Source organism: Terrapene carolina, unplaced genomic scaffold (genome assembly GCF_002925995.2).
Source record: "Terrapene carolina triunguis isolate 2854851 unplaced genomic scaffold, T_m_triunguis-2.0 Scaffold198, whole genome shotgun sequence".
In the NCBI taxonomy this organism is placed as follows: domain Eukaryota; kingdom Metazoa; phylum Chordata; order Testudines; family Emydidae; genus Terrapene; species Terrapene triunguis.
The window spans coordinates 2,927,426-2,950,369 of NW_020664549.1; the positions used below are offsets into that span (position 1 = coordinate 2,927,426).

Genomic DNA, 22,944 nt, shown 5'->3' on the forward strand with positions numbered 1-22,944 from the left:
AAGTTTTGTTTTTTTTAAAACAGGTCCGAGGTAATAAAAAAATATCAAAGAAACAAAATCAGTGTCCCCCAAAAGTATTTAATAAATATTTACGTAAACTCCTAAGAACACCGTATTTTCATCTGTTGTGGGGGTTTTTTTTGCAAGTATTTAACATAGAAAAATGATCTTTTAAGCAATGTAAGCTTTAAAACAGAAAAACGAAAATCCTTTTCTCTTTCCTATCAGATAGGTCATGTAAGAGACCAAGAAACAGCTACATTTCCCCCTTAATCCCTCCCAATTATAGCTCAGATGAAGAATGAAAGGAATGAAGGAAGCAGGTGTTTTTTTCTGGATGAAAGGGGTGGGCTTTGATTTGCAAGTAAGATGCACAGTGGTGGTTATTTCTTCTTGGTATTGGTAGTTTGTGGAGCCTAGCATCCCCTCCTCTTTACTAGCCATGGAGCAGAAGACCCTGTGAGAAGGACCTTTCATCGGTCTACCCTGAACAGATGTGGAATGAAGCGTGACAGCGCCACGGCATGAGTCAGTGTTGGGTTGTTTAAGGAACACTTATTTCTTGGCAAAGTACCGGGCTCCCAAGTGGCAGACGGTGCTTTGGGCAGTGCTTGGAAAAGGCACGGGAGTTTTTGCTGTGCGTTCTTAAAAACAAAAAAACTAAAAAAAAACCCCACACAACCTTCACTCGCTCATTAAGATATTTCTGCTTGTTAGGAAGGAGGTCGGGCAAGGCCCCCTGTCCCTTTTTGTCACAAACCCTTTAATACAGCCAGTTGCAAGTGGGTTCTCTCTCTGCTTCCAGGTACAGCTTTTAATTGAATAAGTGTTGGATAAGGGGGTAAAATAGGTAACCTTCTACAGCATTTCTCAATGACACCAATCTAGGGCCAAACTCTGAGAGGCACAAAAAGTACCCAATGAAGTTAACAGGAGTTGCAGACATCTCCCATCACTCATGATTTGACCCTTTCTTGGCGTCACAAGTGAGTTTGCTCAGAACTATTTAATTGAGTGGCTTCCCAGATGATCAAAAGCTGAAGCCCAGGCCTCTCACCCTGCCACAGCTTAAATATCAGGGGACAAACCTAAAAAACCCCAAGAGACACATTAACAATTAGCACAGGACACCCTGGAACGTATTTCTCCAGAGTAAGTTACATTGGCTTTGACCTTAGCTTCACGGATCATCATTTCTTGCATCTGCTTGTAGTACTGAGATGCAACAAGATCCAGGCAAGAGGGGAGGCAAATTAGGGTTTAAGGTGGAGAGGGGACGTTTGTGACAAGGGAGAGTGGGGCAAAGCCTAGCTATTAAGCCTCCTCTGAAGTTCTGATGAAGGAGGTGCCCTTCCCAGGAATAAGACAGCCATGTTATAGGAGGATGCCCCTATTTGCAAACGGCTTCATCCAACCCTAGAAAGACACAGACAGGACAATTCCATCATGAGGCGGGTATGTACACTGAATGGGATTGTGCAGATATGGCCACTGCAAATATGGCTTCCCCTACTACAGTCTCTTCTCTTTCCTAAGGGACGTGCAAAACCCAGCAAGGATGGGTAGCCTTAAGTTGCCCCAGCGGTTCCATGAGCAGCTGGCACTCAATTCCCATCCAGACCCCGCCACCGCTTTGAAAAAGATGTACAGGACGTGGTATGTTCTTTGGGATGAACCTTAGCCGCAGCTAGCCTCACTCCAGGGCCAAAGGAATATTTAATGACAGTATTAAAAAAAAAAAAAAAAACCACGCAAAAACACCTCTGCTCACCAAAGTGGTTCAGAAATGATTTGCTATTAAATTACGCATGACTCTTGCCGACCATCGAAAATCCTGCCGACCGATATCACACAGTTCAAGAGCAAAAAGATGCATTTAAAAAGATCTGCAGAAAGTAAGACTTCTTATTTCCAGTCATGGCAGTTCTTGGAGAACATTCCCAGCAATGGTGGCAGCATCTCCCGTGGGGCTTTGTAACAAAGCAGGGTCTTTTTCAAATCATCTCTTAGCCAACATATTTAAGACTCTTAAATCACCCTCCCTTGTTTTTAATCATAGTTAGCATGTTGGAAACAGAGAGACACACACATACGAAGACAGAAAAGTAGTAAAGGTTAGGTACCATCTTTTCACGGTGGAAGACTGGTTTACATACTCTAACCATCAGAGTCTCCCGCAGGGAATAGCTGTTTGGTTTTTCCCTTTCCTCCTCTTTAACACAATTCAAGATTTTTCCCCCCTGTTCAATTTTTAAATCTGTACCTTCATGCTGCTTCTCCCCCCGCCCCACAGTGTGACATTATCAGGGGTCAAATTCCACAAGCTAAAAGACCCCCAAGTCACCCCACAAATGCACCCTCAGATGGCGAGCATGCATGTAAGACTATTTAAGACAATCTGAACCTTTTCTTTGAACATGCATTTTTCAAAATGAAATACCCCTATGGACACACGGAACCTGACTCAAGGAGAAGAAATATCAACTTGGCTGTTTCCCACCTGGGCAAGTACCCACTGCAAACTGCTCCCTCCCCCCTCCCCAACCCATGGTACTCTGGTTCCTGCCACTAAATCATAAAAGGAAAACAAAATAGTATACATATGAGCAGTTAACACAAAGTGACCGCTCTGCAATATCAGTTATTGGTGCTGATATCACACGGGACTCAGGGTGAAGGAAGTGAAGGGGGTATCAAAGTTCAAAGGTCAAACCGATGATTCCAGGCTGTCTAAGGGGCTTTCAAACTCCGGGACGGTGTTCTCGGCTAGATCGCTGTCCACCGCATTGTTATTTTGGTTGAGGGAGGAGGATTCACCTGGGCTACTCCCACCTTGGTTTTTGAGTCCGTCAGTCTTGGAGTCTTCTTCTGCGTCGTCGAGGAATGGGGATTGAGGCTCGTCTTCCTCCATGATGAACTCAGGGTGAGTTGAGAAGTTATGAATGGAGCTTCTGGATTCGGGTTTCTTGAGGCCTTCATATAAAGAGCTACGGAACGCATTCACCACTTTGATCTGTCAGGAGGTTGGGGTGGAGGGTGGGGGATAAACAGAGAAGAGGTGAGAGGCGGCCATAGGGAGATCTCAGGGACTTCAGGTGAAAAATAAAAAAAGACAACACCACCACTACAACAATACGGAACAAAACTCAATAAAAATAAGAGAAACTATGGGAAACTACGATGGCCACATGGATCAAATTCAGGAGTAGGTGTGTGATGGGGCAACCGACTATGGGGCGACTTCAGAAGCTGTAAGAAAAGTCAAACATTTCCAAACAGATCACTTTGAAATGAATGGAAATCAAAATGCATTAGTTCTGGTGCGTGCGCACACACGCTTCTGTGCATTTAACAAAAAGACAAAATAAAAGTGGAAGTACAACTCAAAAGAGAGGTGGGTTAGACACACAGTGATTTGGCTTCTAGGCAAATGGGAAGTGATGCATTTTTAGTTATTTATTTATTTTTTGTAAACCTATAAAAAGGAATCAGTTTAAAGGTGTCATGGCTTCATCAACTCCGCGTGGAGCAGCAGATCCAAGCAGATGGCACTAACAACAAACGTACCCAGCCGAGCATGCAAGAAGGAAACCAAAGCTGTGCGAGTTTCCACGCTGTAGCCTAGACTCTGGTCAGGAGCTTTCGATCCTTGCCTGCGCCAACACGTTTAAGGCTAGCGTTTCCAAAAGCAGCCGCTGCTTTCAGGTGCCCCGCTTGACATGTGTTGGACCTGGCTTTCCAGAGACATGAGGTGCCCACAGCTCCCGTTCGCTCCTACAACAGTCATGGGGGCTCAGCACTTCTGAAAAGCACTTCTGAGCACTTCTAAGGCCCTCTGCATCTCAAGTTGGGCAGGATTTATAAAGGAGCCTAAGGCATCCCATTCACAAGTTCCTCAGGTTCCTTTGAAAATCCAAGCCTGAAAGCCTACAGCTCTCTCACCCCACCCTGCAGTCAAGTCACAGTTTATTCGGTCACAGGTTTAAGGTGCAATTCACATTTTCAACACACAAAGGTGAAGCAGGCAGCGACCTGGTAACACTGCATTTTTGGTGATGGTGACTTCTCCATGGTCACACTCACCCCAAATCCACGCGTGTGCGTGCGATGTAGGTCATTCCACTGCAGCCAATGCACAGACATTGGGTGCGGAAGATCACATCCGTTCCCGTGAGTGACTTGTACGCAAGAAACACTCAGGTGTACGCATTCTAAACGTCAATTCAATTAATGCATCCTCGTACGTTTAAATGGCTTCTATGTGGAGCTGACAAAACCAGAACCACTACTACAAACTCTCTCAACCTTGAGAGGTCAGAGAAAAAAGTGTTATCTGGATCCAAATTGCAAAATAAAATGCTACCCACCTGTTCTCCCCCCCCCACCCCCACCCCAAAGTATTTCTAATTAACCAGTGGCCACATTCCTGAGTCCCCATGCTGTCAGAGTGGCATGCCTCACATTGCATGAATTACTCCTGTCCACAGCTCCCAACCTTCCCCAGCTAACGGGCGCTAGTGTGTGCCAGGGGTCATGGAATTGCAGCCACTGGTTTAGCTTAGACATCAGCCTGTCAGCCCTCATTGAAAGTTACATTCCAAAGATGTTCATCATCATCCCATTACAGTTGTGACCTGCTGCAACCTACTGGGTTTGCTCCTTCCCCCAGCGAGTGGAGGGGGAGTTCTAATCAACCGTTTGCGTCGGATGGAAACTGAGCTGATTTTGTGTTTTGAGGGCAAAAAGGACCATCCTCTAATCTCACCTCCTGCATAAATTCCTCCATGAAAAGGTCACCCAGGGATTCCTGCAGTGGAGGGAATTGTTACCACTCCAGTGTACTCTCAAGTCACTGCTTTATATCTCCTTTGAGCATCCCCCACCAGCAGCCGAGAGCCATGCCTTCACCCAGCCCTGAGTCACCTTCGCCCACCCGCTTTCAGATGCTGCCTGTGGAGTTAGGTTATCAGTACAGTGCTCTTAGTCCTCTGGTTCCTAGACCAGCCCAGGAGGGGTTGTATGGAGCACTTCATTAAAGCGCTGACATCTGTGAAGATGCACATGCCCATGACAGCTCCTTGCTTCTGCCTGCACCACTATGCTACACCAGCTTCTCTCAACACTCGCCCTACGTTCCAGCTAAATGGACAGAAAGCAAAGGAGGAAGGAGGAGTGGAAGGAGAAAGTCAATTCCTCCACTCGCAAGTGCTCAAACAAACTGTTTCTTCACTGTACCTTGGCGAAAAGGCTATCGATCCTGGTAAACCAGGACACCACTACCCACCACTCATGAGATTCACTGGGTTAGATGTTGGTTACTATATCACCAGCAGACTCAACTGGAGAAACCAGCCAGAACCCCTCCCATCACCACCTTCCAGATACCCAAGATAAAAGAACTCCCCAAAGATCTTTGGTGTCAGCACAATGACAGCATGTCAGCATTCACAAAGCATTGAAAACAAGGCATTATACAAAGGGAAGCTTGAGATGAGACCCCCACCAACTTCACAGCCTCACAAGTCAACCTATAGGATGCCCATGTCCCCCACTTTAACAGGGACACACTTTTGGGCTGGCATCTCCACCCACCCTGAAGAGATGATGGTGCCCCCAAGCAGCAGGATAATGACCCATGAGCATTTTGATGGAACATCCTCATTGACACCAGCATGATGAGGGCTTTGAAAGCCAAAAGCATTTCATCTATAAAAGTGAAACAAGCCCATCCTCATGTCACACATGGACACATAAGCACACAACACACTGGCTTGCAGTGGCCGGAAGACAAGCAAAAAACACAGATCCGGGGGAAGACTTGAGTGTCCACCTTCACAGTGGGGAGCCATACGGCCTGACCTGTGAAAAGGGAAGGTTATATCTGGGTAGACAACATTGGGGCAGCTGGAATTCAAGGCCTTCTCTCACTCGAGCACGTCTGTGATCGATGGATTGGGTGAAGCAGCTAGAGAAATCCAGATGCTTTGGGGTTCCTTCCAAGCAGAGCACTCTGGTACTCCCATTTCCTCTCTTAACTCCCGTCACACTGCAGGGTACCACAAAGCTACGGAGGAAGAGTAAGGTAGAGCTGGGAAAGACGTAGGCCAAAAGACAATGGAGGCCCATTATACATCCAGAAAAAGGGGGTGATATTTGTGGATTCTACTGGAAAAGCTCTTGGCCTTATTGCATGCCAGGACATTAGTCCATCTCCTAACCAGTACAGCATCATGCCTGTATATTACACCTCCATCAGCCATGGCATGAAGCCATCAGAATATTTAACGTTACTCCTCCTCCTAACTTCCAGGTGCCCTTGCTTGAGGGGGTTAGCCATGCTGGCATTAGTGCCAGAAAAACCCACTTCTCTGAAGCCTGAAGTCACACACCCCCCGCCAAAAAAAAAAAAAAGTGAAACCAACAACCAAAACTCCAACCCTGTTAGGTGCACACTGGGATAACCCCAGAGATCAGCAATCGACAGACTTCCGAGATATATGCACTGCACCGCTACAATGCGCAAGAAACAAAAACCAAGCAAACGAACCAAGAATGATACATCTGCATAAAACGATGAATGCTTAGAGATTTTCAAAGCAGCACAAGGGATTTAGACACATTCCATTAATCAGGTGTGGCTAAACCCCCTAGACTGCTTTGAAAAATCCATGTGCACCAATAAAGCTGGCGCTATCACTTGCTTTTCAGCTTTTAACACAAGTGGGTAAACTCCACTAACAGCATGGCACTTAGTCTCCCTCCCATGGCTAGATCACATACAGAGGTTTAATCGGTCCGCTTCTTCCCTTGAGTGAGCACAGCTGCTCCTTTAGCTCAGACAGAAGAGGCTCATGCTTTTAGATCCAAAGTTCCTGGGCTCTGACTCTGCAGGCAGTGACCCATCCAGGAGCATAACTGGTTGGTCCAGATGTCCATGAATGGTTTTGGTTTCTCTAACATTTTAATTCCCCACTCAGTTCATAAAGGAAATATTTTGTTGCTTTCCCCCAGGCAGGTCCCGCTATTTCTGCAGCTGATCGTAAGAAGCTGTCGGCAGAACTAACATAAAACCAGTGCAAATTCCACCTCGTTGTTAAAGGATCTCCGGGTAGGAAGACAAGCAAAGGAGGAACAGTTTAGGGATGGGTTCACCAGTCTGGATAAAATAAAAGTCCATCCAAACCCTTGCTCCAAACTGGAACCACATCTCTGAGGGGTGAAACATTTCACTGGCTTTTTCTCATTGTGTTTTGTTTTCAAGCTTCTACTCAGCACTTCTAGGTTCAGATGCAAGTTCAGAAAAACTGCAAGAAATGTTGGTCTTATTTCCAGCCCAGCTGGAAGCAGGATTTCTGATGCTCCTTGCAAGAAAGCCTTTCGGTGCACGACTACCCAGCCCACCTTTGCCTCAGCTTTGGATCAAGCATCTGAACTTATCCAGATGATCCCCCCACTCCCCAATTCCAAGCCGTAGGAAATTTGTCCATTGTTAGCGAGCTTTCAGAGCACTGCATGAATTATGGCCACTTCATGGGGAGTTGAACTGTTTAAGAACTTCCCATGCAGAAATTTCTGCAATCCACAGGAGTGACTAGAGTCTATGCAGACACCCAAAGGGTGATGTCAATGACATGTTTCAATTTCTCTGAAAATGAAGCGTGAACACCCATCTTCCTTGCCCAGAACAAGGACCTGCTTTTCCTCTTGATTCCAAGTTTTCCACAGCATCTCAAGCATCATCTACACTGGGAGTTTGCCCCAATTCCAGCCCCTGGCCTAGGTGAACCCGGGCAAACCACTAGGTCAAGCTACCACGTGTACTGGCCGAGCTCACCGCTCCTTGAAACTGAGGTAAACTGCACCAGTGCAAAGGTGTGGCTCGCAGTGCTTTACCCTATTCAGACTAGGGGCTCGGTGGAGCTGGGACACCGATAGCTGCAATCAGGGCAAAAATTCCCAGTGGAGACAAAGCCTAAATCTACAAGCCACCGGCTGTGGTTCACTTGTGAGATCTCCCCTTTGTTACATCACCACCCAACAATAACACAGCATTCAGGACTGCTGAGATCTGGCACAGTAGGACTTTCCACCAGGAAATAATAAGGGGAAGTCAGAGGGGGCTCAGTTAATCTGTATTCAGGGATACAGTTTTTAGAAAGAGAGAACAGCAGAAAGGAAGTAGAGCCAAGTCTAGATAAAATGGAGGGAACCCTTAGCAACCCGTTTTAGCTTTTGGGAAAGTTGTTATCTGGTAGGGCTCATGCTATCCTTGCAAGTTATAGATTCCCTCCCGCAATCAAGTAGAACATTAATCAATGAGCATAAATGGTGTTTTGGTGGGACACACCAACATCCACTATGTTTCTCCCCCTCTGCTGGTGCTCCAAACTAAGAACACTTCCTTCTGAGAAACCTATTATGCTGGTGCATGGAGGCAGAAGTAAACAAAAGGCAAACCCCTATAACTTCCTTGGGTGAAAGTCTGACCTCACTGAATTGCAAAACTCCCAGTGACTTCAACAGGGCCAGGATTTCTCCCATTCCATTTTATAACTGATTTAAAAATAAAAAAAAAAGAAGCTACATTTTCAAACTTGGCATCTAAATTTGCAAAGCGCCTGGAGGTCTATGGATGGAAAGTGCCATAGAAGAGCGAGGCATTAACAACTGTGTACTCGCAACCTTGGCGCGCTCAATGCCAGGTGTTTCCACATGCAAGTGGAAAATGGGATTCTGTAAAAAAAAGTTTTTAATCAGTTGTCTAAGTGATCTACCTAATTTGCACATACAGGGTGAAATTCAAAGGCCCAGAAACAGGCCTACATGCCACCACCGTCCCATGTAAGGCCCCAATTCAGGAAAGCACTTACACATGTGCTTTCTACTCAGGACAGCATTAAATAGGGAGGTCATTTGTCTGCCTATGAACCAGGCAGTCCTTTTTTGAGGTGGTTTGTCCCCTGTCCGAGACAGGACTGGATGTGTTTTTGTCTGGTATCGGACGGGGGATGCCATAATTAAGTGCATGCTGTCCCCCCACCCCCGGCATGTCCTCACACAGACTGTATGTGCAAGGTCACGCTGGTGGGGGCGGGGTGGCACGCTCTTCAAAATGGCAGCCTCCCGTGTGGCATGACCTTGCATGCAAAGTCATGTGGAGGGGGTTGGGTGCCATGCAGGTGATGGTAGGCCCACACTGTGCCCAGAAGTCCTGGAATGTCTGATATTCTGGGCACGTGTGATTGGCCCCATAGCATTAAAAGGTGCTGAACTCTCAAAATATCCTCAAGGCCAACTGACTGGGATTTAAGCACGTGCTTAAGAGCTGATCTAATTAGGGCCCTAAGACCTCATAACAGGGCTTTGTGGGGGACTTAAGCAGTAGTCCTCTGCACAGGGCTTGATGTCACTTCGAGTGGCTTGTGGCTCATGCAATGTGCAAGTTATTGCGAAGGCCAATCGGGAGGCTGTTCAGTTACAAGTTAACGCTAAAGCTCAGTGGTCCCACTGGCCTCCAACAAACCAAGACTTAAGTAAAACCACCAGCTCAGAGGATTTGAGGGGAGCCATGTCAGAAATCCTGACTTGTGGAAAGAACGGCTTCCCACATTTTATTTGGGGTTCTTCGACCCACACGGTTCTTTTAAAGAACCTCAAATTTTGCACCCATGGGAAGGAAAAAAACAAACCAACATCCATCAAAATCCTGCAAGGAGGAGAAAAGATAAAAGAAGCAACAAGGAGGAGAGAAAGAAATGAACCGGAAAGGTTTTAAACATGGTTAAAGATGCAACAGCTTTAAAAGAAACAAATGGCCTCTCCACCCTGCCCCCGCATCGAGACAAGGAACCATTGGGCCAAGTCAAGGATTAAAGAGGAAGAGAGAGAACAGGTTGCGTTAGGTCGATGCAAGTGCTCTCTTGTGGTTATTAGGAAGTCATGCATTGTAATAGAGACTATCACTCACTGCCCGCAGTAGGAGATGCAGCAGCAGCAGCAGCAGCAGAAGTGGTGGGAGTGGAATTGACGGAGGAAAGAGCTACATGGGTTGGGCTAGAAACATGTTTTACATCGTGGTGCTGGCTCACGATGGAAGGCTGTCTCCTGAGGGCTCCCTGTAAAGAGGAGGCGCCGGTCTGGAATGTGTAAACTACGTCCATCTGTAAAGAATCAGAGAGTGAGATAGCTTCGCCCCACAGTCAGAGACCAAGAGGAATGGGGGGTGGGAAGGAGGGGAGGCTGGGCAGACAGGGACAGACACAAACAGACGATAAGGAAGAGAGGATGGAGGTGGGCAGGGAGAAGAAAGGAAAAACCCATTTCAGATTACATTCCCGTAAATACAGTTTTGGCAGGTGATCCAAAAGCAGAGACATGGAGCAAAGATTAGACGTTAGCTTTCAGCCTTTCCCTCCCTCTCTCTCTCTCTATAGAGTTTGCATCAGATGCAATCTTTACAGACCCAAAGGGGTGGGGGCAGTCAGGGAAAAGGATCTAGTACATAAAGGCACGTGCAGGAGGTGTGGAAAGAGAGAGAGGGGGTGGGGGGTGTAGGTGTGAGCTGGCAACTGATACACAAAGTGCAGCCTGTATTCTAGAAAACTGCAATGGGATAGAAAAGCATTTCCAATCAGTCATGTCTTTCATTGGACTGAGTAAGGGGCTGACTCCAGAAACACGCCGAGCAGCCACAACTCCCACTAAAGCCAAACGGGCTCACAGATGCTCGGCACCTCTCTCAGGATCAGGCCCTGAACCACACAGTGATTTATGCAAATGCCCTAAATATAAAGAACAAAGAAACAAAAAACCATCAGCTATGAAATAAGGAAGCAGCCGCAGCGTCAGTCTGCAGACACATTCCAAGGAAGGTAGCTCAGAGCAGTAGCCAGTTACACCTGGGGATTTACACAGCTCTGAATTTTCACTCTCATGACTACCGTTCCACCACATTTCGGTTATTCCTACGATATCCGGTTTCATTTCTTGGACCAGGAGCTCCAATTCCTCCATTTTGTTACCTAGGCTTCTTGCATTGGTGTATAAACATCTTAATTTATGCTGTTTAGCCCCTCTCGCATTCATTATTAAATTTGGTACGGTCACCGTTCCGCCAGTTAGACCTATTAGTCTAGTATCCATCCCCCCCCCCCCTCCTTTTGTCCAATCTTTTCCCCCCGGCTATATCCGTTCTTATCCCGTCGTCCTCCCTCTCAATGTTATAATCTGGTGTGGAGATTAACTGGACATCTCCCAACCGTCTCCCCCAAATTCCTAGTTTAAAGCTCTTTTGATGAGATGAGCCAGCCTCCCTCCCAGAAGTCTATTTCCTTCCCTACTTAGGTGAAGTCCATCCCGTGAGAACAGTTTTCTGTCCCAAAAAGCCTCCCAGTCTCATATTGTGATGCAGGAACGTTTTCCTGCGATCAGCAAGGGCAATCGTGAAAGAATCCCCGCCATTTCCCTTTAAGGCACATGTATTTAGGACACTCTCCTGGAAGCCTAGAACTCCAGGGTTTTGATCTCCAGGCTGGTTTGCTAGGATTTGCAGGACAGACATGATGCTGGAAAGAACCCAGGGCTTTGCATAGTGTTGCAATAGCAAGCAGCATTTTTCATGAGGCAAGAACGCAAAGCTTCATAAGTAAACTGGCTCCAGTATGGACTCGTTGGGCACCACATGGTGGCTACTGGTATCGCTACCTCATTCTTCTTACTGGTTTGGAGACAGCGCCTAGAACCTGTATCACCACATTACAGAAATTTCTACCTACCATACTCCGGCAAGTCTGGATCGTTCTTGTAACGACATTGTATTCCCAAAGGTGTTATCATGCTGCAGGCTAGCTTGAGAAATTAGCAAGCACAGCCAGTGTCCCAATGACCAGCAACATCTGACCCCAACAGAATCGGTTTTCCCCATATCCCACTGCAAAAATAACCCCCAGCCTGGCCGATACAAGCCAGCACCAAAGCTTAAAAGAATAGGAACAAAGACAACAAAAATCACATGTTGGCTTCAGTCATGTGTACCCCCCGGCTCGTGTTTTTCACACACAACTCACAGTGACCTCAATGTGGGCCATGCTCCAATATTTTTTTAAAACCACATACACGTGGCTTTAGTGTGGATCACATGCATTTCTTATGTGCTGCAAAAAAAAGTGTCACACCTAAGGCTGTATGAACCATAAGTTCAATGGGTAAAGTAGGACTTGTATGCGAATCCCATGTGGGCACATCTCCCAGTCCAATGGACTTAGGGACCTTTTGCTGGTTGGCCACTGTTAAGCGGGTACCTGCACTGAAACAGTGACCAAGCTTCACGAATCCAACGTGCACAAGAATACTGAGGCCACATCTCGGCACCTCCATTCCATGAAGTGCCCCCAGCCCCCTCTTTCCCTCTTTTCTTTGAAATGCAGCCACCCTAAAATTCTCATTCCAAGTGTGTTGCATGATTCTGAAACATGCAAAACAACATGGCTCCTTCCTTATCCCTTGTACGTTTAACAATCGGATGGTAACTCTGGCAGGGTCCCTAGGCAGGAGGAGTGGAGGTGGTCAGATTGGTATCTTCACATTCAGAAACCTCTAGTAGCCTTTGTGGAGGAAAGAAAAGGTGAACATGGGGTGGGGGTGTTTGCTTGCTTTGGGTAGGGAAGAAGAAACCACTGTACAAAACCAGGAGGATATAGCCTGGCAGATATGGGTCTCAGGAGACATTTTTTCTTGGGTTTATCATATTTTCCATGTGCCACACATGGACTTACTCTGCCTTGCAGATATTGCCCAGAGCTCCCACCCGAATGACCCCCCCCCGGAGGAATTTCACTTTGAAATTCCCACCGGACTCAGACGCCAGAGGGAAGCATCTGCAGCCCCTCAGAACCTGCTCTGGTAAAGCAGGGTTTTGACAAAGGCGGAAGAGTTGGGAAGGAAAAATAAATGTGTGACAATAACCAAAGGCAGCTCAGCCGTTATCCCACTCCCTTCAATAACTCCCTTCCCCCTTGTGTCTCATCACTGGGTTCTGGCTCCTGGGAGCCGGGTAAAGAGCAAAGGGAAACCAAAGGACTGGCCCTTGTTGTGCCTATGAGGCTGTAATGGTAGGGAGCAGACAGACTCCTCCAGCCAGGTAAGTTTCCCAGAGGCCTTTGAGGAAGACACTTTCAGACTATCAAATTCCTCCCCCCCCCCCCCCCCCCAAGACTTGTTTAGCTGGAGCCAGGGCAATGGCGATGCTCCAGGTCGACAGATGCTGGGCCTCCCTCAAGAGGCTGAAAAGCCCCTGCTATTCCCAACCGGACGTCTCATGTTATTAGGCAACTGCCCAATCTGCAGCCAGGACGCCGGAGGGTAGGGGAAGAACAGACAGGCCAACACAAGGGAAATACCCAGAGGAGACGAGGAGGTGGAATGAACGTGCCCCTTGCAGAAGAGCGGGGATTCTCTGTTCCTCACATCCACGCTGAATTCATGAGCTTCCTAGCACGGCATTTGAGCCAGGAAAGCAAGGAGGAGAGCCCATTGCTAGGGGCTGGCAGTGCTGGGAGCATGCTTCAGGAGCTTGCACGTCATTGGGCATGGCATTCCTCACTTTGGCCTTTGCCGCCCGCCTCTTCACCCCCAGCCTTGTACCTTCCCAGTGTGGGGCAGGAGGTGAGAGGGACAGAGAAAGCCTCCGTCAGCATGGAGTAGAGGGGGCTCTGGGGGCAGGGAGAGGACTGTAAACAAGAGAAATATTGAGAAGGGAACAGCTGGTAGAGAAATGTGAGCAGCTCATGTGCATGATGTATTCTTCAGGATGAGACGCTTCCTTTCAGGGGGAAAAAGCAGAGGAGGGTCCCAAGGACAAATATGCTCTTCGGCAAAAACAATAAAAAAAAGTCAGTGAGGTTTTTAAATCTGCAATGGAAAAACTATTAAAGAAACCAAAACCAGGCTTCTTTTCCTCATACAATTCTCCTCCCCTTGTAGCTACAGCACGAGGGACAGTAGATAAAGAAGAGAGGACCCACGAGTGGGGATTTATCAGGAGACTGGGGGAGCAGCAGGGAAGAAGATAAATAAAACCAATGGGGAGGGAGTGTGAAAAGTCACCGTGGTCCGAGCCACCACCACGCTGCTCTGGCCGCCTTCGCAAGAGACCGTGTTGGCTCCAGAGAGGCGAAAGCCAACACGCCTCCAACTCAGCCAATAATTCTTGTGCAACAGCTGACCGAGGCCAGCGGGCATTCAGCTGGCAAGGAAGACCCCCAACTTCCGAGATGGGAATTCAAGAGTGGCAAGTCCCAACAAGCAGCTCTGCTACTCCACCAAACTAAGCCAGCCTGGCTCTCTGCTGAGCTGGGGCTGCTGTCCTCATCTTGAGCCTGGGGTTTGAAATGGCTCAATCCAAAGGCCACTGAAGTCAATGGGAAGAGGACAGGTGGGGAAGGGAAAGGGGTGGAGCTCTGATCCCTATCGAATGGGATTCACACACCTGCAACGTAGAAACAAGGAGAGAACCTGGGTGCTAAATGCCCCATCTCCCGCAGCGTATTCAACTCCATCCCGAATGCAGGTAGACGGGGCCTTCCTAGAGCAGGATCTTTCATCAGGGCTTGGCTAAGGCTGCCCAGCAGTTACTTCCCACTCGGGGAGCAGCAATCCTGCAGACGATGCTTAGAAAAAGGCTGAATAATATCCATCCAGCTGCACCATCTACGGTGGCATGGTCACCTGCCCAAGCCCCATTAGCACCGAGGGCCATGCAGCTCTGAGCCCCTCCCCCCACAGCTTTGGAAGGCACGAAGATCCCTCCCCACAGTAGCTACAACCCCTACTCTCATTGTAGCCCCGGCCCCACTGGGAAGCAGGCATGCTGTGCACACGCAGCTAAGCAGCAGTGCATGCCCACAGGCCTGGCTCGCTGATCGGCGCTAACCCAGAAAGCCACTGGCAGTGGGAATTCTAGACCCTGGAGGGGCTGAAGTGTTACCGTGGCCACGAGGAGCTGCACAGGTAACAGGAGGGCTCTAGATCACTTCGGCCAGGGCCCCTGGGAAAACAGGAAGTGGCACCTCAGTGCCCAACACGGTACCTGAGTCTGTATCCTGTTGAGGCCCCTGAACCACAGAATCTGCCCCCGCCGCAGCTCCATTTCAGCATGGTCAATCTCATCCATGTCCTCCGGCAGGTCCTCCTCTGGAATATCCTCCTTGGTGGTACCGTGTCCGGCTTCCTTTAGGAACTTCAGCTGGCTGGTCGGAACACTGCAGATCAGCTACAGAGACACGGGGACCCATGGGTTAATCCCTCGCCATCATCTGTACCAATGGAGCTGCTTCCTCATCCCGGGGACGCGACATCTTTGCTCCCCATCCCCCCAGAGTCCCCCATCAGTATTGCTCAGGCTGGCTCGCCTGTGGCCCTGAGCTGCTCACAAGGCAGTAGTTACAAAGAGGGAGAGCCCTCATCTGCCAGCCTAGAGCAGCACTCCCTCCAGCTCCCCCAGGATATATATGGGGGGGGGGGGAGAAGATGTTCGTCTCACAGCACCAGCCAGAGGACGGAGAGCTCTCCCTCTGTTTTTAGCAAAAGGAAGCAAGCTGTGCTTGTGGGGGGAGGGGGGGAAGGGGGGGCTTTAACTCCTGAATACATAGAATCATAAGACTGGAAGGGACCTCGAGAGATCATCTAGTCCAGTCCCCTGCACTCATGGCAGGACTAAGTATTATACATGTGTACATGCAGAGTGATAAGATGTTTCCATCGGGGGCGGTGGGTTTGGAAATATACAGTGGGGGTGGGGTCATCAGCCCAGCCCTCACCTGGCCCCAAAGTAGCTCTCCAACACCGATAAAGATGCACCAGAGCCAGTGGCTCAAGGTGAGCCCGGAGCAGCTGAACGGCTTCCCACCAAACTCCACGATGAGGATCTGCAGCGCAGGAGAGAAGAGCACACGCCGCGGGGCTGTTAGAGGGGACACGCAGTCAGAGAGGTCTCGTGGCATTTGGGAGTCTCTTCCTCCTCAAGCGGCCGGTTCAGGATGCTTTCAGTGTCACTGGGTGCAGGACAGCAAAGCTACAACTTGGGGGGTTGGAAAATGCTAAGAATTTCCCACCAAAGGCATCTGAAGGGAAATTAAGTATTTGCCCCTTGAAAACGTTCAGTTTTGCTACGCCACGTCACTTCCATTTAAAAAAAAAAAAAAAGTTTTCAGCAACTGGTTTTCATTGAAAAACCGGAAAATTTCAAAACAAAAACTGACATTTACATAAAAGGCTGTTTCTCACCGGGAAAAAATTTTCACCATAAGAAGATTTTGACTAGTTCTCCTAATCCCGTTCCAGTTTGCACCCGGGTCGGGCCAGTATATTGGAGCAGGTATCTCATTCAGACCCAAAAAAGGGTCAAAGAAACCACAACAACTTCCCTCTCCTTGTGCTTTATCCTCTCATATCCCAGTGTCGCGACACCGAGCAAAGGGCATTGTCTGGACAGCTCTGGAAACCCTCTCAACAATAAATGCTCTTTGCAGCAGAGCTCCCCAGATGCTGCGAGATGAGGCTTCTGCGCCACACACCCAGCCACTCAAATTCTCCCCATCTCAAAAGGGAGTGGCAGGCTTAACTAGGCACACGCCAAGCGTTTTTACTGAAAGAAGGACCAAATTAACATCCCAGGCAGCGGCTTGTACAGGATGTACAATTCGGAGCTGTCAAACGCCAAACCCCAGAGCAACCGCATGGAAACTCTGTGTGCTCATCCATGTCAGCATCTGGGTTCTGGCTCCTGGGAGCTGGGTAAAGAGCAAAGGGAAACCAAAGGACTGGCCCTTGCTTTGCCTATGAGGTTGTAGTGGTAGGGAGCAGACAGACTCCTCCAGCGAGGTAAGTTTCCCAGTCGGGCCAGAACCAGAACCTTTTATCTAGCTCCACCTCGACTGCAGGGCTCTGGATAAAATGGACCCTGGATCCAAACTACTCCTTGGTCCTGCAAAACCCAGTTTTCAAGGTCATTTCTAGCTCTATCACCGTAGTATCTGAGGAGCTCATAAGCATTAATGCAATTATCCTTGCAACACCCTGCAAGGTAAGGAAGGACTATTATCTCCATTTACAGGTGGGGAACTGAGGCACACAGAGGCTAAGAAACTTGCCCAAGGTCACAAAGGGTGTCTGTGGCAGAGCAGAGAATCAAACCCCACTCTCCTGAGATCCCCATCCTTCCTCTCTTCAGTACGCACTACCTATCTCTCGTCCACACGCACCCACGCTGCTCTCAGTGCCCGTTGCTGTTACCTGGGCGGCAAAGGTTCCCAGCACCACCGTGCAGAAGATGGGATTCCGGAAGATGGCATCAAAGACATTCCTCTCGCCATGAATCTTGCGAGCGTTGATCTCGTTGAACAGCTGCATCATGACGAAGGTGTTGAAGACAATGGTGTAGTGTTCAGAGGGCGGCGAGTGCAGCGGCGTGTTCCGGCCACTGTCAATATCAAAGAACTTCTCGCCTACCAGACAGGAGGTGAAAGAGAAAGTTTGTGCGTCTTTTCCCTGCTCCTTCACGCGTAACCTGGAATTTGAACTGACACTGCAGGACGAGCAGGGTTGTTGCAGCCGTGTTGGTCCCACGATTGGAGAGAGACAAAGCAAGGGGAGGTAATACCTTTTATCAGCCCATGGTTCCTACACATGCCTATCACCTCACCCAGTGCACTAAATGCTCCTATAGCAACTATGTAGGTGACACCAGACCACCACTACACTCTCAAATGAACTCACACAGGACAACGATAAGACAAAAACACTACATCACCTGTGGGTGACCACTTTTCACAAAGCGATCACTGTATCGGTCCTCACCCTCAAAGGAAACCTGCACAACACCTTGAAAAGAAGATCCTGGGCGTTTAAGTTCACTACTCTGCTAGACATTAAAAATCATGGACAGAATAGAAACACTGAATTTATGGCATATTCCAACAATCTGTAACCCACTGACAGCCCCCCTCTGCCCAGCTACTTCCCCCCACCCCCTCCTTCTCCACCCTATATCCCTCCAGTCATAAACAGGCCACTTCACCTTGAATGGTGTTAACTACTTATGCTAAACAATCTGTTCCACCTCAAATTTAGCAGGGACGCTGAGGCTATGTGTACACTACAGATTACTTCGGTATAATTTATGTCGCTCGGGGTGTGAATAATACACACCTCTGAGTGATGTGCACGGGTGCAGACAGCGCAGTCGGCAGGAGAACTTCTCCCATAGCTACCGCCTCTTATGGAGGCAGGAGTCATTAAGCTGACTGGAGAGCTCTCCCCCATTGGCTTAGAGAGTCTTCACCAGAAGTGCGCTGTGAGTGATGTACTGTAGACATAGCCCGAGTCAGTTTCCCAGCCCTGAAGAAGAGCTCTGTGTAGCTTGAAAGCATGTCTCTCCCCAACAGAAGTTGGTCCAATAAAAGATAGGACCTTCCCCCACTTTGGCTTTCTAATTGCAGGAGGAGCTTGATTATGGAAACATGGGGGGATGGACTAAGGGAATGTGGAGAAACAGATGCCTGTCTCAGCATGACCGAGGGCATCAGCAAAGTGCAGTGCATCATGGATAGGCCGGGCAGAGCCCATTCAGACACCTGGGAGGATATGTCCCCGCGTTGGGCCCTACCGGAGGCACTGGAGGTCTTTAAACAGATGGGAATTTAATGCCGGACAGGCAGCCAGAGATAGCCATGTCCTCCCTTCGTCCCAAGAGGATCATCATTAGCAGCTTCCTTCCCCCACCTCATGCTGCCCTCTGCCATCCCCGACATGAAGCTGCCACCTTGGGGAGCTGAGCGCCCATTGGGTTCTCGGCCTACATGCTGAGGCGGCCAAGGAGGGAGGCCATTTAGAGCAGGCAGTAGCTGCGGTTTGTGTTGTGGATGCTGACTCTCTTGAAATTAGCCCGAGTCCCACCCAGCAGCCACTTGCAGTCGCTGCAGAGCAGGGCCAGAACTGAACTACTGACCTAGACTTTTAAGGTCCTATGGGCCATTACGAATCCCGGGAGCCAATCCATCTCCAGCAGCAAAAAAAAAAAAAAGTGTTCATTTCATTAACCCTTTACTTAGTAGAGAGCTGAAAGGAGCCACTTCCTTGGATACAGTGTGAGCTCTGCACCTAGTAGATTCTGGTGCAGACAATATGATTCACTGAACTGGGGTCACTGTAGGTGGGCACATGCCCAGCTTGATTAGATAGCAGCCTGCCTGGATTTACACCTCACTGGTTTAGAGGCAGAGGGGGTGGCTGGTGTGGAGGTTCTCCCTCCCCTATGGCCTCAGACTCACCTGCAAAGAGCAGCGTGAAGATGATGGTGAGCTGGTACACCGCGTGCCCCAGGATGTTCTTCATCATGGTGCGGGAGATCAGGGGCTTGTTGCGGCCGTACGGCCGACGCAGCAGCAGGGACTCTGAGGGGGGCTCTGTGGCAAGGGCTAAGGACGCAAAGGTGTCCATGATTAAGTTCACCCACAGCATCTGGACGGCCTTCAGCGGAGAGTCCTGCAGAGGGAGAAGAATCCCCCATGGAGAACGTGGTCTCTTCGCTCAATACATAAAACCACCACCACTGCCTTTGCTGTTCTGTGGCTCCTCACCGGACACTTTGCCATGATTATTTTAACCACAACCCTCCCATCACAAAATACCATTATCCCCCCATTTGACAGAGATTAAATGATTTGCCCTAGGTCTCATGGTGAGTCAGCAGCCAAACCAAGGACTCCTGGCTTCAAGTCCCATCCAGTTCTAACCACTAGGTTGCTCCCCATGCCTCCTTACCTGTGTGATGCAGGCCCCTGTGAAAGCGACAATGACCGCCACCACGTTGACGGTCAGCTGGAACTGCAGGAACTTGGAGATACTGTCATATACGTTGCGGCCCCACATCACTGCCTTGACGATGCTGGTGAAGTTGTCGTCTGTCAGGATGATGTCTGAAGCCTCTTTGGCCACGTCAGTGCCTGCGATGCCCTTGAGGGGAAACAGAGTGGAGAAGAGGGTGGCGATGAGTCATAAGAACATAAGATCGGCCATACTGGGTCAGACCAAAGACCCATCTAGCCCAACATCCTGTCTTCTGACTGTGGCCAGTGCAAGGTGCCTCAGAGGGAATGAGCAGAACAGGTAATCAACTGATCCATCCTGTCGCCCATTCCCAGCTTCTGGCAAACAGAGGCTAGGGACACCATCCTTGCCCATCTTGGCTAATAGCCATTGATGGATCTGTCCTCCATGAACTTACCTAGTTCTTTTTGGAACCCTGTTATAGTCTTGGCCTTCACAACATCCTCTGGCAAGGAGCTCCACAGGTTGGCTGTGCGTTGTTTGAAAAAAATACTCTCTTTTGTTTGTTTTAAACCTGCTGCCTATTAATTTCATTTGACGACCCCTAGTTCTTGTGTTATGAGAAGGAGTCAATAACACTTCCTTATTTACTTTCTCCACGCCAGTCATGATTTTATAGACCTCAATCATATCCCCCCTTAGTCATCTCTTTTCCAAGCTGAAAAGTCCCAGTCTTATTACTCTCTCCTCATACGGCAGCCATTCCGTACCCCTAATCATTTTTGTTGCCCTTTTCTGAAGCTTTTCCAATTCCAATATAGCTATTTTGAGATGGGGCGACTACATCTGCACGCAGTATTCAAGATGCAGGCGTACCTTGGATTTATATAGAGGCAATATGATATTTTCTGTTTTATCATCTATCCCTTTCTTAATGATTCCCAACATCGTTTGCTTTTTTGACTGCCGCTGCACATTGAGTGGATGGTTTCAAAGAACTATTCACAATGACTCCAAGATCTCTTTCTTGAGTGGTCACAGCTAATTTAGACCCATCGTTTTATATGTATAGTTGGGGGTCACTGGGCAAACTGTCCATCTCCCCACACCGGTGCTTGGCTTCTTTCCAGAGACAGGCCTGTCTCACAACGCCGACAAGCCTTGGAGGTTTGGATCCAGATCAGACTAGGCCCACCTCCATCTTTACAGGACACCCTCTATGCTTGGAACAGCTTCCTACGTCCCATGCACCAAGCACCTTCCTTCCCATGTGGGAACAGCAGGCTGTCAATTCTGGTGGTGGATCCCCTGCCAGCATCTCTTACTACACAGAGTGCTGAAAGGGAGCACACAGCAATAGTAGTAACAATACTGCTGAGCACGCAAGCGCTTTCCATCTGTGGATCGCAAAGCGTTAGACCAAGGCCGCTCAGTGGCATCGCCCCCATCTTACGGAGGAACAAAATGAGGTACACGGGAGGGGATGTAACTCGCTGAAGGTCACGCAGGTCAGAGGCAGAGTTGGAACAGAACGCTGGGCTCTCTCATCCCAGTACTGTGTCCTCAACACTGGGTCATGCTGCCTGCTGTTACACCTCCGTAAAGGAACAGAAGCATTTGCTTTAGGGTTGATTTGCCTCCAAACCGGGCTTTACAGTGGTGGGTGCATAGAATATTGAACCATCTTGTGACTTCCTCCTCGAGCCCTTGGCATGCTGCTGCCCGAGCAGGAGGCTTGTGGGCCTTCGGAGGTTAATGCTATGGCTAATAGCCACACAAAGTGGCTTAAAAGTAGCTGTTTCCCCTCCATCCTTTTTGCTAAACATTCATACAAACAGAGACCATTGGGATTCAGAAGTGCTCTCTCTCTCTGGTAGGGAGCTCCAGAGGAACAGATGGGCTTCCCCCCAAAATTGCACCCAATATAGTTCATTTGCTGGTAAAGGTCTCGGAGGATTACTCTCCCCTGTGTTTGTCACTTCCCCCTGCTCCTCTGGTCTTAATTTAGGCTGTAATCCGGCAATAAGCACCAAACGGAGGTGGACCCCTGTGCCCACTGCTATCTCTCTGGGGCACAGACTCCCTCTGTTTGTTTTGCAAAGTGCCACATACATTTAAGGCACTACACAATGGACATTTAAAAGTGATCAGGCTGCAGTAATCAGTAGTGGGCACTAGACGGTGCTCAGTTTGCACAAATGCTGCCATTGCCAGGAGATGTGTTAAGTGGGAGCCGCTTAACCATTTTCCCTAATGTTCTCCTGCTGGGTCCTGTTGAGCCTGGGTATTGGGAGATTCTGTCCCTAGCTGTGAATTCCCTGGTTTTGGTAGGAGGGCAAACGTGAAACTGAATTTTGACCATGTTGTTTGTTTCCCAGTCTCCGGAGTCCATAGTCAGAGAGATGCAGTAAGGGGCTCTTAGTTTCCTGTTCCTGTGGGAAAGTCTATCCCCAGACTGCAGCAGGACAGCCCTTCTTTTCAATTCTCAGCACAACATTCAGCCCCAAAAGGACGGGTCACCAGATTTCAGCCCCCGATCCAGTCACCTCTCCAGTTGTGGAACTCCCGTGTCTAGCATGCAGATTCAAGACCTTAGTTTTAGCCAGCGATCAAGTCCATTGCTTGGACTAAATCAATGAGTGAGAGCAAGAGAAAATGTTGATGTTGCAGGGGCTCTGGAGGATTAAATGGGACTGCAAACCCTTTAAAATCCAAGGCCTGCAAAATGGCTTCCAAGAGATCTTTGTTTAAAAAAATCTGAAAAGGAATTTGTTTAAACATACATACATTCCTCTGTAGTGGCTGCAACCCAAACATTGCGGCCTTATGCTAGTGTACCCGAACCTGAACATAAAACGGACTACAAACAAGGGAAAATGACCAGTCTATTTTCATGGTACCATTTGAAAGAAATGCAAAAAAGTAGGCAAACAGAGTTAACAGCACAGAGTGAACTAGATTTTCAAATTCTTTCTGGGTAAATAAGCGAATGCATTAATCATAAAGATAAGAAAGATCTGGGGTTGTTTATTTTAAGTTTGGGTCAGTAACTCCAGGCCTGGATCCTTTAAGTCAGGCTCCTAAATACATGTGGCTGATTTGCAGAGGTGCTGAACATCT

At 48.6% G+C, this 22,944-nt stretch overlaps 1 protein-coding gene across 5 annotated transcripts in view; it reads right to left on the reverse strand.

Annotated features, from left to right (window-relative positions):
* Nucleotides 1-2,042: 2,042 nt before the first annotated feature.
* The window catches only part of LOC112118445 (plasma membrane calcium-transporting ATPase 4), a 98,413-nt gene continuing 77,511 nt past the window's right edge, over nt 2,043-22,944 (reverse strand). For 3 of the 5 annotated variants that reach the window (XM_024216767.3, XM_024216764.3, XM_024216765.3), the window contains 6 exons: nt 19,819-20,010; nt 19,326-19,539; nt 17,290-17,501; nt 15,816-15,923; nt 15,086-15,268; nt 2,043-3,013 (listed from right to left, as the gene is read on the reverse strand). In XM_024216767.3, the coding sequence (XP_024072535.1) occupies nt 2,708-3,013; nt 15,086-15,268; nt 15,816-15,923; nt 17,290-17,501; nt 19,326-19,539; nt 19,819-20,010 (1,215 nt within the window). In that variant the 3' untranslated portion in view covers nt 2,043-2,707. Of the gene's footprint in view, nt 3,014-9,967; nt 10,161-15,085; nt 15,269-15,815; nt 15,924-17,289; nt 17,502-19,325; nt 19,540-19,818; nt 20,011-22,944 lie in introns of all 5 variants that reach the window. The other 2 variants (XM_024216770.3, XM_024216769.3) reach the window with 2 other exon arrangements.